The 12,848-nt window shown below is 40.3% G+C and overlaps 1 protein-coding gene across 9 annotated transcripts in view; it reads left to right on the top strand.

Moving 5' to 3' along the window:
- Positions 1-12,848, top strand: part of SCN4A (sodium voltage-gated channel alpha subunit 4) — a 146,083-nt gene that overhangs the window by 46,501 nt on the left and 86,734 nt on the right. For all 9 annotated transcript variants that reach the window (XM_058184081.1, XM_058184084.1, XM_058184080.1 and 6 more), the window contains 3 exons: positions 1,824-1,887; positions 2,550-2,691; positions 3,442-3,654. In XM_058184081.1, coding sequence (XP_058040064.1) covers positions 1,824-1,887; positions 2,550-2,691; positions 3,442-3,654 — 419 coding nt within the window. The remainder of the gene's footprint in view (positions 1-1,823; positions 1,888-2,549; positions 2,692-3,441; positions 3,655-12,848) is intronic.

The following is a 12,848-nucleotide window of genomic DNA, read 5'->3' as shown; positions in this document are numbered from 1 at the left end:
GAAAGAGAGAGAGAGAGAGAGAGAGAGAGAGAGAGATGTATATAGACATATATATGAATATATATTTTAAGAAGATTTATTTAACTGAGTCCCTTGGGAAATAGGGCGGTATAAAAATGTGATTAAATAAATAAATAAATAAATAAATAAATAAACTGCTCTGAAAAATAATCAGGAAAACCATAGCTAAGTAATAAAGATCAAATCTGAATAATTAGTTAATAATTTAGCTAATGCTAAAATATATTAATATAATTTGGTTCAGTGTTTTACAAGAGCAAATTTGGCAGCTGACAACAAAAATTAAATTATTTCCCATGCTGAACAAATTTGCAATATTTGTGAAACAAGGACAATATTTCAACACAAGTTATTAGGAGTTATTAAGTTGTTAAAAGTTATTTATTTATTTATAAATAAAATTTATAGGTGGGCCTAATCATAACCCTTTCTGATATTCTTCAATATAACATTTGACCAAAATGACCAAATGGACATTGCCATTAGGATGATCATTCAGTATGATCCATTTCAATTAATACCCCCTGAGACAATCTTAAACAGTTGTAATTAATATAATGTAATTGTAGAGGTCTATAGTACAATTTATGGGTTTTTATAAATCACTTCTTGATGACCTCCTTGATGACCTTGATGAAAGATTTGTGAATTTGTTCAGGCATCTCAAAAAATTCCAATATGAATTTAATCTCTAAGTATTTAATCTCTAATTAGGTACATTTTCTAAAGAACATGGATTTAACAAAATTCAGGAATATCCCTAATTATTAAATACAAACTTAATTTGTTTACAAATATAGACAGTAAAATATCCCTATGTTATCAGTGACATGCTCTGCCTTTAATACCAGTTTTGGAATGGGAGGATAGATGTACAGTTCTATTCTTTAATATTTCCCTACCACTACCACCCCATCTTTTCAGTGTTAGCATCTAAGTTGGCAATCTAACTTTGCCCTCTGTGTGAAACACCAGGATCAGAATTTTCATGGAAATTCTTTTCACCAATCCCTAAATCCACAAAAATCAAGTTAAAGTATTCTCTTAAGACTGATTTTTGTTTTTACTTCTCTTTTTCTATGTACTCACAAATACTCATATATAGTCCCAATTTTCTAATATATGAACATTTTCTTTGTTTTTGAAGAAAGAAGTCGCTAAATTACTTTAGATTTTCATTTTTGATTTTATTCAATTCTTTTGCACTCAATTTCTGATCTTTCTCCAAGGCAGTTAGATTGCTATGGCCAAATAACTCTCCATTTTAAAAGAATCCTATGAAACGGATAAAACAGGGAAAAAAAGAAGACAATTTACTCAAAGTAGTGACTTTCATGATTATGGGGGAAAGGAAATATGATGGATACTATATCAGAGATTCCCATTAAGTATCTTACTGTAGATGCAACTATATGAGACCCACGAGATGCTTGGTTAGAATTTTGAATGAAAGTTTATTTTTGCTTTTAGTTAAAAGAAGCTATAAGGAGGGGATTCATTTGAGATAATACAGTACTATGTACAGTACAGTACTGTACTATATGTTTAACCTCAAGGTCAAAATAAATATATACTCCCATTTTTCAGTGTCATGGCTATAGTTCAATTGGATTAATTCCTACTCATAGCATCTGCATAGCTGTTTTACTTCCTGCTTATAAGTCTGGCTCTCCTTCTAATTCATAATTTCTTTGGTATTCTTCTGGCCATTTTTAAATGAAGTTGAAAGTCAAAGTCAATTCTTATTGCTGCTTTTTAAAATGTTATTTTATTTTTATTTTATTTTTTGTATGCTCATGAAGACAATTTCTATTTCCTCGATGGTGCACTTGATGCTCTGCTCTGTGGGAACAGCTCTGATGCTGGGTAAGTGAGGTCTCTCTCAATGGTTGAATCTTTTTTGGAGTGAGGAGGGGGCTTCATGTCTGAGAAAAGAATATGAGATCCAGTTTGGTTCAGTGAAAAGGTGCTGGCCTAGAAATCAGGAGAATGTGAGTTCTAAGCCTCACTTAGGCATGAAAGCCTGATGAGTAACTTTGGGTTAGTCATTCTCTCTCAGCCCAACTTTCCTCATAGGATTGTTGCTGTGAGAAAAAGAGCAGGCAGGAGCATTAGGAATGTTCACCTTCCTGAGTTATATATAAAAAGGTAGAATAAAAACTAGTGCTAATGATAACGGTTCCTAGCAACTCTTTAATTTCTGTTCCTCTTGAATATATATATATGTATATATATATATATATGAAATTCCTGGTTTCCCAAGAATCCATAAACCGACAACAACATATTGCAAAAATAATTTCAAACAGTTGGGTTTTGGATTAATTGCTAGGAAAAGCTACATACAATATGATAATTGTCAGGTCATTTACGATATTAGAAGGCAGAAATATATAATAATGCGCCTAATCTATAACATGGGACAAGAGTGGTTATAGTAACTATCTAGATTATGCCTTAGATTTAGAAAGAAAATGCTTCTCTTAGAATATGATGTTATATTGGAATTTTTGTATAATCCACTGTAGACAATGTCCAGAAGGATTTGTCTGCATGAAAGCTGGCCGAAACCCAAATTACGGCTATACAAGCTACGACACCTTCAGCTGGGCTTTCCTTTCACTCTTTCGCCTCATGACTCAGGACTATTGGGAGAATCTCTTCCAATTGGTAAGTTTATATATTGTTATTGTTGCAGGAACTTCCTTTAATTTTTTCCCCTTTTATTTGTTCCCCTGCATTTTTGCCAGTGTTTATGAAAGTTTTTGATCGTGTGCTGGGATTGCTTTTATTTCACCAGATAGAATAAACCCCAACTAGGGAAGAGACTGAAGACATTGGTCCAGATATTCTGAGTTTTAAACTTTTTAAAACATGCATGAGATGCATGCAGGTGTAAGGGTAGAAAGACTTCTTCCTCCCATGCTATTTGTCCAGTTAAAATTTCTCCCACATGGAGTTGTATGCGGATCCCTCTTAATTTTCCTTAATAGAAGAAATAATGGGAACCACGTAAGGAAAACAGGATGCAGGGACCCAGCATCAGTCCAGATTCCTCGCCTTTGTTTGTTTTACAAAAAGATGAAGAGGTAGGAGTTCCACCGACAGATAAGAATGTAAGGATCCAGTTGGGTCAATTCAAAGTCTGTTGAAATCTTTTCCATAATGACCATCAACCATCATTTTATTTAGTTTGATCCTAAGTCTGAGAATTGTATTTCAAATACCAAGCAATTTATGAAGTATAGCACAATATCTTCAAACTACATTGCTTAGACTAATGACTATCTAGAAAGGGTATATATATATCTATATCTATATCTATATCTATATCTATATCTATATCTATATCTATTTATATGAGGATGGAATTCTGGATTTCCAGGTACCAAGGAGGATGAAATTCTTCTTTTTTTCTAGACCTTGCGAGCAGCTGGGAAAACATACATGATTTTTTTTGTTGTGATCATATTCTTGGGCTCTTTCTATCTCATCAATTTAATCCTGGCTGTGGTGGCAATGGCCTATGCAGAGCAGAATGAGGCCACTGTACAGGAAGAAAAAGAAAAAGAAGAAGAGTTCCAGCAGATGGTGGAACAGCTGAAAAAGCATCAGGAAGAGCAACAAAGACTGGTCAGTTTTTTTTCTTTATGTCTATTTATTTTAATTTATCCAGTTCTAGAAGGTTTAAGTATATATATATAGTTTTCCTTCCTCAAGGGATTCAAGGCAACTTTGATAATTTGACTTCATTCTGGATGTCAGGGAGAGGATACTTCACATAAAAGGTGTTATATATGGATGTATGGAGCACCCATTTGCATGCCTGCTGCTGATTGGCTAATCTAGCGGTGGGAAAAATAAACCACTGTCAGTGGCTGGCAAGACTGCCAGAGCTCTTTAAAAAGAGAGCTCTGGAAGCCTGCCGGTCTCTTGCTCCTGATCGCGGCTGGAAATAAAGTGCTGAACAGACTACTGTGTCTACCCACCTCTTCATTTGCACCCTGTATCTAACACTGGTGACGAGGATGGGATCTTGAAGAGGACAAGGAAAGGGGACAAAGGGCATTGACCTTCACCTTGAGGCATCCGCAGCCATTTTTCTAGGGAGGAACGATCTCATCCCACAAATAAAAGGAAAATGATGACCAACCAAACCTCTGCTCACCAGCTATATACGATCCACAGACGGAAGAATGGCACACATATATGGGATGATTCCGAATGTACCTAGAAGCCAACAACTATTAAGACCTCCAAGACAACAGAAAAAGAGCCTCACCTACTGCGGACCAAAAATTTACAAGATGGCTCAGACCCTCACATCACCAGTAGACAGCGAATCAATGACCTGGTCCATGCTGCAAAATATCCTAAGGGACCATTATGCCCCAACAGCAATGCCAATGGTGAGGCGAAGTGAATTTTACCACCAGGGGCAAAGAGAGAGTAAGACCATCAGCGATTTTGTGGCCAAATTGTGAGAAATTTCAACAAGTGCAAATTCGTCAATCCAGAGGAGATGATGAAAGATAGAATCATCTTGGGAATGAGGAACTTGATCTGACAAAAGAAGCTCCTGATCTGGAGAGGAGCCACCTTCAAAGATGTGGTCAAAGAAGACTGAGCCAAAGAAGCGTCTGATAATTCTGCCGCCGACATCTGAAAGACTAGCGGAGTGCATCGCACCCAACGGGAGCCCGATTGGGCCACTGAGGTCCCTGAGAACGATGAAGACTGGGAGGAGGAAGAGGCAGTGAACCGAATATACCTGGAAAGAAGAGTAAGCCAAAGAAACAATGATTTTAAACAACCCCGTTGCCTGGGGTGTATGGGTTTCCATGCTAGAACAGTTTGCCAGTTCAAAGATGCCATATGCTGGCAGTCCCAGTGAAAGGGCCACATAGCCTATACCATATCAAATCGGACCCCAGGCTGGTCCAGGGAGGCAGAGACATGTGAGACTGGGGGGCCCAAGAAACAAGCGCAGAGAAGAAACCCACCCAGAAGCAAAAGGAATCAATCAAACAGCTGTGGGCCACTCAGAAGCATGTGATGCTGATAAATACCACATCACCATCCTTATAGAGGGGACCCCTTGCAGCATGGAAGTAGACATGGGGTCCTTCTTCACCATTGTGTCATGGCAGACACTGAAGAGCCTCATCCCGACAATGAAGAAAAAACAACTCAAACCGCAAAACATCACATTAAATGATTTCCAGGGAAATAACATCCCTGTGCTAGGCAGAGCATCATTGCAAGTCAAGTTCAATGACTTTAGGGGACAACTGCCCCTGACTATCATCAACAATGACAGACCGACTCTTCTAGGCCTGGAGTGGTTCAAAGCCCTAGGCTTAGGGGTGACCGGCATCAACAAAATCAGCGGGTGTGAACTAGATCAGCTGCTGGTAAAGTTTGGGGACATTTTCGATGGGAGCCTAGGCAAGTATACAGGAAAACCTATATCTTTTAACTTAGACCCTAGTGTTACCCCAATGAGGCTAAAACCCCACAGGATTCCTTTTGCTCTTCGGCCCAAGGTAGATGAGCAATTAGATAAGCTAATTGCCCATGGGGTCCTGGAGCCAGTTGACCATGCCATGTGGGAGACCTTAATAGTCACTCCAATTAAATCAGATGGGTCGGTGCACATCTGTGGGGACTTTAAATGCACAGTAAATAAAGCATTACAACAGAGCTTGTATTCTGTGCTAGTAGTGCTACATTCACTGGGAAACAGGAAAATATTTGCCAAATTAGATTTAGCCCAAGCATAACAACAATTGCCAGGAGATGACGCAACCACAGAAGCCCAAACCATTGTTGTTACTGAGGCCCAAGTAGTGATTATTAAACACAATTCAGTTCTGAACAAATTTATTTTATTAGAACAGCTGAGAATTAATTCATTTTCAGCTTAGTCCAAAACAAATTCTTCATAAACAGTCCTTCAGCTTTATCACCAACCTTTGTTGTCTTTGGCGACCTGCCAAAGGCTTTTCTTGGCAAAACCACCACAAAGTTCAAGAGATGCTGACAAGAAGCAATGGAATCAACGTTGCTTTTCCACAAAGAACCCAACGGCTCGTTGTTGCTCTTTTAAACTTATGGAAGTGGCCAATCATCTTTTGGCCTTACTCCCAAGTTGTCCTTTCTGCTTCAGCTGCTCTTGCCTTCTGGCAGCTCTTCACATGCGTGCACTAGGAACAGGCCCCTCCTGTTCCTGTGCCTCTCTGCTGTCCGCCAGTGGAGGTTCTGGAGTTCACACATTGCTCCCAGAAGGCCCTGGCCCCATTTCTGCCTCCGATGCAGGGCCCTCCTCCTGACCTTCCCCTGACTCCAGGACTGGCCCATTGTCCTCCCCAGCCTCCTTACTGTCTGACTCCACTGCCAGGTCCGCAGGCTGCTGGCGGATCACAACAACCATTGTGACACACCGCGAGGCATTTAAATGCAACCGATTGCAGTTTGGGGTAAGTGTTGCCTTGGGGCTATTCCAGAGCATGATGGAACACCTTCTACAGGGCATTCCAGGGGTAGTCCCCTATTTTGATGATGTCTTCATGTCAGGGAAGAACAAAGAACAATTGATCAACGGATTGGAAGAAACATTGGGCCGATTTCAAAAGAAGGGACTGAAAGTCAAAAAGAAAAAATGCCAAATTGGGGTGAAGAAAGTTGAATTACTGGGGTATTTAATTGATGGTTCAGGGATCCATCCTCATCTGCTGAAAGGAATTACAGCCAATTGGATAGGAAGCCCTGGATGCAGTGGCAGATATTAAATAGTTCCATGAATATGTGTATGGGAGGAAATACGAACTCATAACTGACCACAAGTCACTGTTGGGTCTCATTGCTGGGGACCGACAAACACTGAACTACATGCCCCCCAGGATGGCCCAGTGGACAATTTTCCTGATGGGGTATGACTACAAGCTGGTGCACAGCCCAGGGAAGAACATTACCAACACAATGTTCTCAGTAGGTGCCCCTTACCAGAGCTTGTTGAGGACCCGGCTCCAGCCACACAAGTACTACTTATAGACTAAATGACCCAGTCACCTCCAACAGAATTGCAGAGTACACAAGGAAGGATAAATTATTGTCCAAAGTTTTAAACTGGGTGTTGAGGGGGTAGCTGCAAGAGAAACTGGGTGAAGAATTCAGAACATTCCAAACTAAACAATTAGACTTGTCAGCACTAAAAGGGTGCCTGTTATGGGGGGAGAGAGTGATTGTGCCACAGGGGTTAAGGAAACAAGTCCTGGAAACAGTACATGTGGGTCATCCAGGGATTGTACAAATGAAAGCGCTGGCCCGGAGCTGTATTTGATGGCCAAACTTGGACAGAGACATTGCAAAATGGATGGCAACATATACGCCATGCCAGAAAAACCAGCCCGCTCCACCTCAGGCACTAATCAGGAAGTGGGAAATCCCTAAGAGTTCTTGGTCATCAATACATACTGACTTTGCTGGGCCAATGGGGGAACAAACATTTCTAATTGTTGTTGATGTGTATTCCAATTGGCTAGAGGTAGCGATAATGCCCAATCTGACCACAGAAGCAAGAATAAGGGCATTAAGGAAATTGTTTGCAACCAATGGGTTACTGGATGTCCTTGTCTCTGACAATGAGCCACAGTTAATTGCAAAAACAATTGAGTTGTTCCTAGCAGAGCAAGGAATCAGACATGCCCTGGTTGCCCCATTTAACCTGGCGAGTAATGGTCAGGCAGAACAAATGGTGAGACTGACTAAAGAAACACTCACCAGAATGGGCCTGGATAACTGGCAAGAAAACATAGACAAATTCCTCTTATCCCAACATATCACCCCCAGCGCAATCACTAATGAAAGTCCAGCTGAGCTAATAATGGGCCAGGGACTAAGTTCACCGTTGGACAGGTTGCATCCCCCATTACCACCCGGAAATACCCCTGGACTCAAACAGACAACTCTGAAGATGGGGATTTGGTATTTGCCCATAATTACATGAGCTACTCCACCTGGGTACAAGCAAGGGTAATAGCCATAATGGGGCCCAAGTCATACCAGGCGGAACTTGAGGATGGCAGGGTTTGGAGGAGGCATATTGACCAACTCTGAAATAGACTAGGGGAGACCTGGTTAAGGCAACCCAAAAAAAAATCCGCCATCCAACAAGACCAAAATCCCGAGAGACCATTAACTGAGCCTCCGTCCCAAGGAGTGTACAAAGCAACAAGTGGGAACCAGCACAATAAAAAACTGTTCCTAGCTCCAAACAACACTGAGACCCTAGACTCAACCCCAAGGGAGGACCACGAACACTTAGCTGAGGAATCAGGAGTCCAGCGACAAGATCCAGGAACTGAAGAAGGAAGGGCTGGGACAGAATCCTCCATGCCATGGGAGTGTTCCAGGAGGTTCTGTCTGAGGACGCAGGAGCAACAGCAGGCCTGACTGCACAGGCTGCCACCGCTGAGGCAAGTGCAGGTCCAGTCGTGCCCTGAAATGCCCTGCCTACCTGCGTGACTACATTATCTAATATGATTGGGTGTGTTCTATTCAGGAGGGGAGGGGTGTTACATACGGCTGTCTGGAGCACCCATTTGCATGCCTGCTGCTGATTGGCTAATCTAGCGGCGGAAAAAATAAACTGCTGTCAGTAGTCGGCAAGACTGCCGGAGCTCTTTAAAAAGAGAGCTCTGGCAGTCTGCAAATCTCTTGCTCCTGATCGCGGCTGGAAATAAAATGCTAAACGGACTACTGTGTCCCACCTCTTCATTTGCGCCCCCTATCTAACAAAAGGTTTGCACCAACTCTGAATCAGTTTAGGTCTCTCAGAATATTCCCTACTTTGGAGACTTGACAATAGTGCAAGTGCTGCAGTTCCAATTTATATGAAACCATAGCAAAGGTTTTTTTCCTTTCTTTTTGAATCATTGAGTCTCTGTAGCTCTAGTAGTGGGAGAGGAGGTGATAAACTTTTCTTTTCCTCACAGTTTTCAGCAACTATTTCATTTTGAAAAACTATCCAACATAGGCCACTTTAGATGTGGCAATTGCAGGAATGCAGTTAACATGCCTTGTTATGTAGATAGTAGATCCAGAGGAGGTGGACTTAACACTTTCTCAGTCTGCTTTCCTCCAACAAAAATTTAACATGGTTATTTATTTTTTAAGGAAAACCTCAGCAACAAATCGGAGCTCCTTTTAACCTCCAGCTCTACCTTCAAATAATCCCATCCCTGCAAATAGCAACTTCAGGAATTTATTTCTATCAGAATCCTATCAGAGGCGAATTTGAAAAACTTCTTTTTAGCCTCATGTTGATCCCTGAGAGGGCTCATCCTATTAAAACTGGCAGGCCAAGCTACTGTATATAAACAGGAAGCAAATCCCACACTCACTTGTGCTGATGTTGCTTACTTAAGTAATAAAATGTCTGCAGGCAAAGAATCAAGCTCAGAGGGTACCAAGAATTCCACAGGGTTTACTGGTATTTTTGACCAAATTCTAATCCAACCAATTATTAGCTGAATTCTCCATTTTTAAAAGTGATTTAATCACTTTTGTTGGCTTGAACAAGTGTGTGTGTATGTTTGTGTATGTGTGTGTATTTATTGAACTATTATTTTGTGTAATGTGGATAGATTAGTTTTAAAAAGAAGAGTCAGTCCTTCTGGAATTCTTAATTATCTTAACAGTAACAAAGTTGGAAGAGTCCTTGGAGGTCATCTAGTCCAACCCCCTGCTCATACAGGAGACCTGTACTAGGGATTCAAACCACTGAACTGCCGACCTTTCTGATCAACAAGCTCAGTGTCTTAGTCACCTAGTTAGGTTTTACATTATTATTTGGCTTGCTGATTATTTCGAGTCATTGTAGTTGGTTTTACAGTCAATCAGGTATTTAGACTGAATCTGGCATTTTTATCCACCTATCAAGTCCTGGAATAGGCAGATGTCGTTATTTGATGGTGTTATAGATATTGTCACAGGATGTAACTATTCCAAGTAAAGCTGGGTTTAGCAATTGATTGATGGTGATTCTGTCAATGCCAGTGGTATTCAAGGGCTGCTCCAGATGTTTTGGGATTACACACAGGGTACCTATCACTATTGGTACTGTCTTTGCTTTCTTTTTTGCCATAGTCATTCTGCTTTTATTTGCAAGTTTTTGTACTCTGTTATTTTCTCCAGTTCTTTGAAGAGCACTCATGGCACAATGATTAGAATGCAGGCTAACTCTGCCCATAGTCTGGAATTCAACCCTGATGGGCTCAAGGTTGACTCAGTCTTCCATCCTTCTGAGGTTGGTAAAATGAGGCCCCAGATTGTTGGGGGACAATATGCTGACTCTGTAAACTGCTCAGAGAGGGCTGAAAAGCGGTATGGAGTGATATATAAATCTAAGTGCTATTTCTATTGTTTTCTATACTATTCTGCTGTCTCCAGGTATTGCCATGTCCATTTTAAGACTTTTTTGTCTTCCTTATTGATAGTTGTTAAGTCTTGGATGTTATGCGGTAGGTGCTTGTTTGTCTGAATTCTAAAATCCCAGAGCACTTTAGCTTCTTCGACTATTTTGTAGTCCCACCAGTTCTTGCTTGTAAGAAAATTTCATTTCTTGCAGATATTCCAGTGCACCATTGTTACTATTTTGTCATGCCATTTTTGGTATTTATTATTATTTTAGTACAGACTGTGAGAAATTGATATTTATATCACAGAGAGGGAGGGAGGGAGGGAGGGAGGAAGAGAGAGAGAGAGAGGAGGATTGCACACTCCCTCTCCCACTGTTGCTACCTTAGACTTTTAAACATCAACTCTGAGCCAGCAATCTGCTTGCTATTTCATTCCTGAGCAATGACATAGCTTCTCAGACTCCTTGCCAGGTTTACTGACAGGATTGCCAACAGGATTGGCTTCCTGGAGTTGCTTAAATAGAACACTTATAGGTAACATCTTTATCCCTTCAATAAATTCCCTGCATAAATATTCAATGTAACGTTCTAAAGAACACAGAATGGAGTGCTGGTAATCCTCATTTAGCAACTGCCTTGCACAGCAACTGTTCTCAATTATAACAATCATGACCAGTCCTTGCATTTACAATCTTCACAAAAATCATAAAGCGAAGGAAAACTGGAGATAAGCTTTCATGATTTTACTTGCAACTGCTCTGTTTAACAACCGAGTTGCTGGTACCAAAAATCATGAACTACCAGCCATTTTCTGATATCCATGACAACAAAGCACTGCAGTCTTAGTCCAAATTACCAATATAACTCATACCAAACTATCAACATCAGACATTGAATGATTGCTGGCATGTCACTCTTCCTCTAACAAAAGAGAAACACTTATTTATCTATTTATTACTTAAAAAAAAACAGTCTGATCATGTGTGTGATTTCCAGGATCTGTCATATGCTGCTGCTTATCTTCAGGCAATTTTTGTTGACAGGCCCCTGAAGCCTGTCCAAGGCAGCTCCCTATTGCACGAGGCCTTCGTTCTTGAGCAGCTTTGGAGAATGCTCTTCCATAGCTTCTACAGTCTCCAAAACCTCATGAAAGTACACCCCATTTTTGCATGATTTTCAGAGACTCTGGAGACTGTGCAAGAGCACAGCTTTCTCATTATCTTCCGGTGGGTCCAGAGGACACAGAAAAACACACCCCATTTTTGTGTGGTCTCTGAAAATTGCATAAGAACAGGATGTGCTTTCAATAATAGTTGTCGTTGGGTGTTGATGAAGGCTGGCATATCAGCTTTGATAATATGTGTCATAGGTTTACTATCATTACCTTAGAGTGTAGAAGGCCTTTGCACAAATCTATCTGGTTGCCAGTTGTACTCTTTCCTAGAGTGGAAAACCCTTCAGACAATCACTCATGCTGTGGTCACCTCACTCTACATGCGGTGTCCTTGAAGACACTCAGAAAATTCAACTGGTCCAAATGAGGTGGTATGAATGGTAATAGGTATGCATGTGTATGCGTAATATGCTTTTGTGTCACTGTTTTGACACACTATTTTGCCTATGTACATAATACTCCTGCTTTACAAGCTGCACTAGTTGCCAATTTGGCAGCTGGGTGCTTTTTGTTATCGATAAAGCTCCACATGGCGTAGGGTCTCATTATTTGAGGGTCTGCTTATTTCCCATAGCATCTCCCTGCCTAATTTGATCTGCTGGGTTGGCATATCCAGGTTCTTTTGAACAATTTCATCTATAGGGGCCCTGAAAGTGGGCATTCTCTATAGTAGCTCTGGGCCACTGGAACAAGATTCCCCCACAAGATCTGGATCACCTGACTTTGCTGCTGTTGTTGAAGAGTGGTGAAGATATGAGTCTTCATCCAGGCCTTTGGTGAGGGAGGGTGAGACCCCATGCATCATTCTATCTTGCATTTGTCATGCTTGCAATCTTTTATGTTTAATTGATTTGATTGTAATTTCTTCGATTATTGTGAACCATTGAGATTTGGGCAATTTACAAGTTTAATAAATTATTATTATTTATTATTTGATGCTGTTTAATGCACCAACAGATTGCACTTGAACAGTAGAAAGTTGGCCTATGGGAAATTAATATATAGATAACTATTAAATGGCAAATGATCTAGATTTGTTGGAATCATGTATATTAACAAGGAAATATACAAAAACATATTGAAAAATATCTTGTTTTACCATTAGAAATCAAATAATTTAAACAAATAATTATATGTTACACTATTTTATAAATACTGAGTTGATAATTACAGAATTCTTTGAATATTTTAGAATGCTGTACTGTATGGATTTGTAGCATCATATTTGTTAC

The sequence above is a fragment of the Ahaetulla prasina genome, chromosome 4 (assembly GCF_028640845.1).
Source record: "Ahaetulla prasina isolate Xishuangbanna chromosome 4, ASM2864084v1, whole genome shotgun sequence".
NCBI classification, from domain to species: Eukaryota; Metazoa; Chordata; class Lepidosauria; order Squamata; family Colubridae; genus Ahaetulla; species Ahaetulla prasina.
This window is presented reverse-complemented; position numbering and strand designations above follow the sequence as displayed.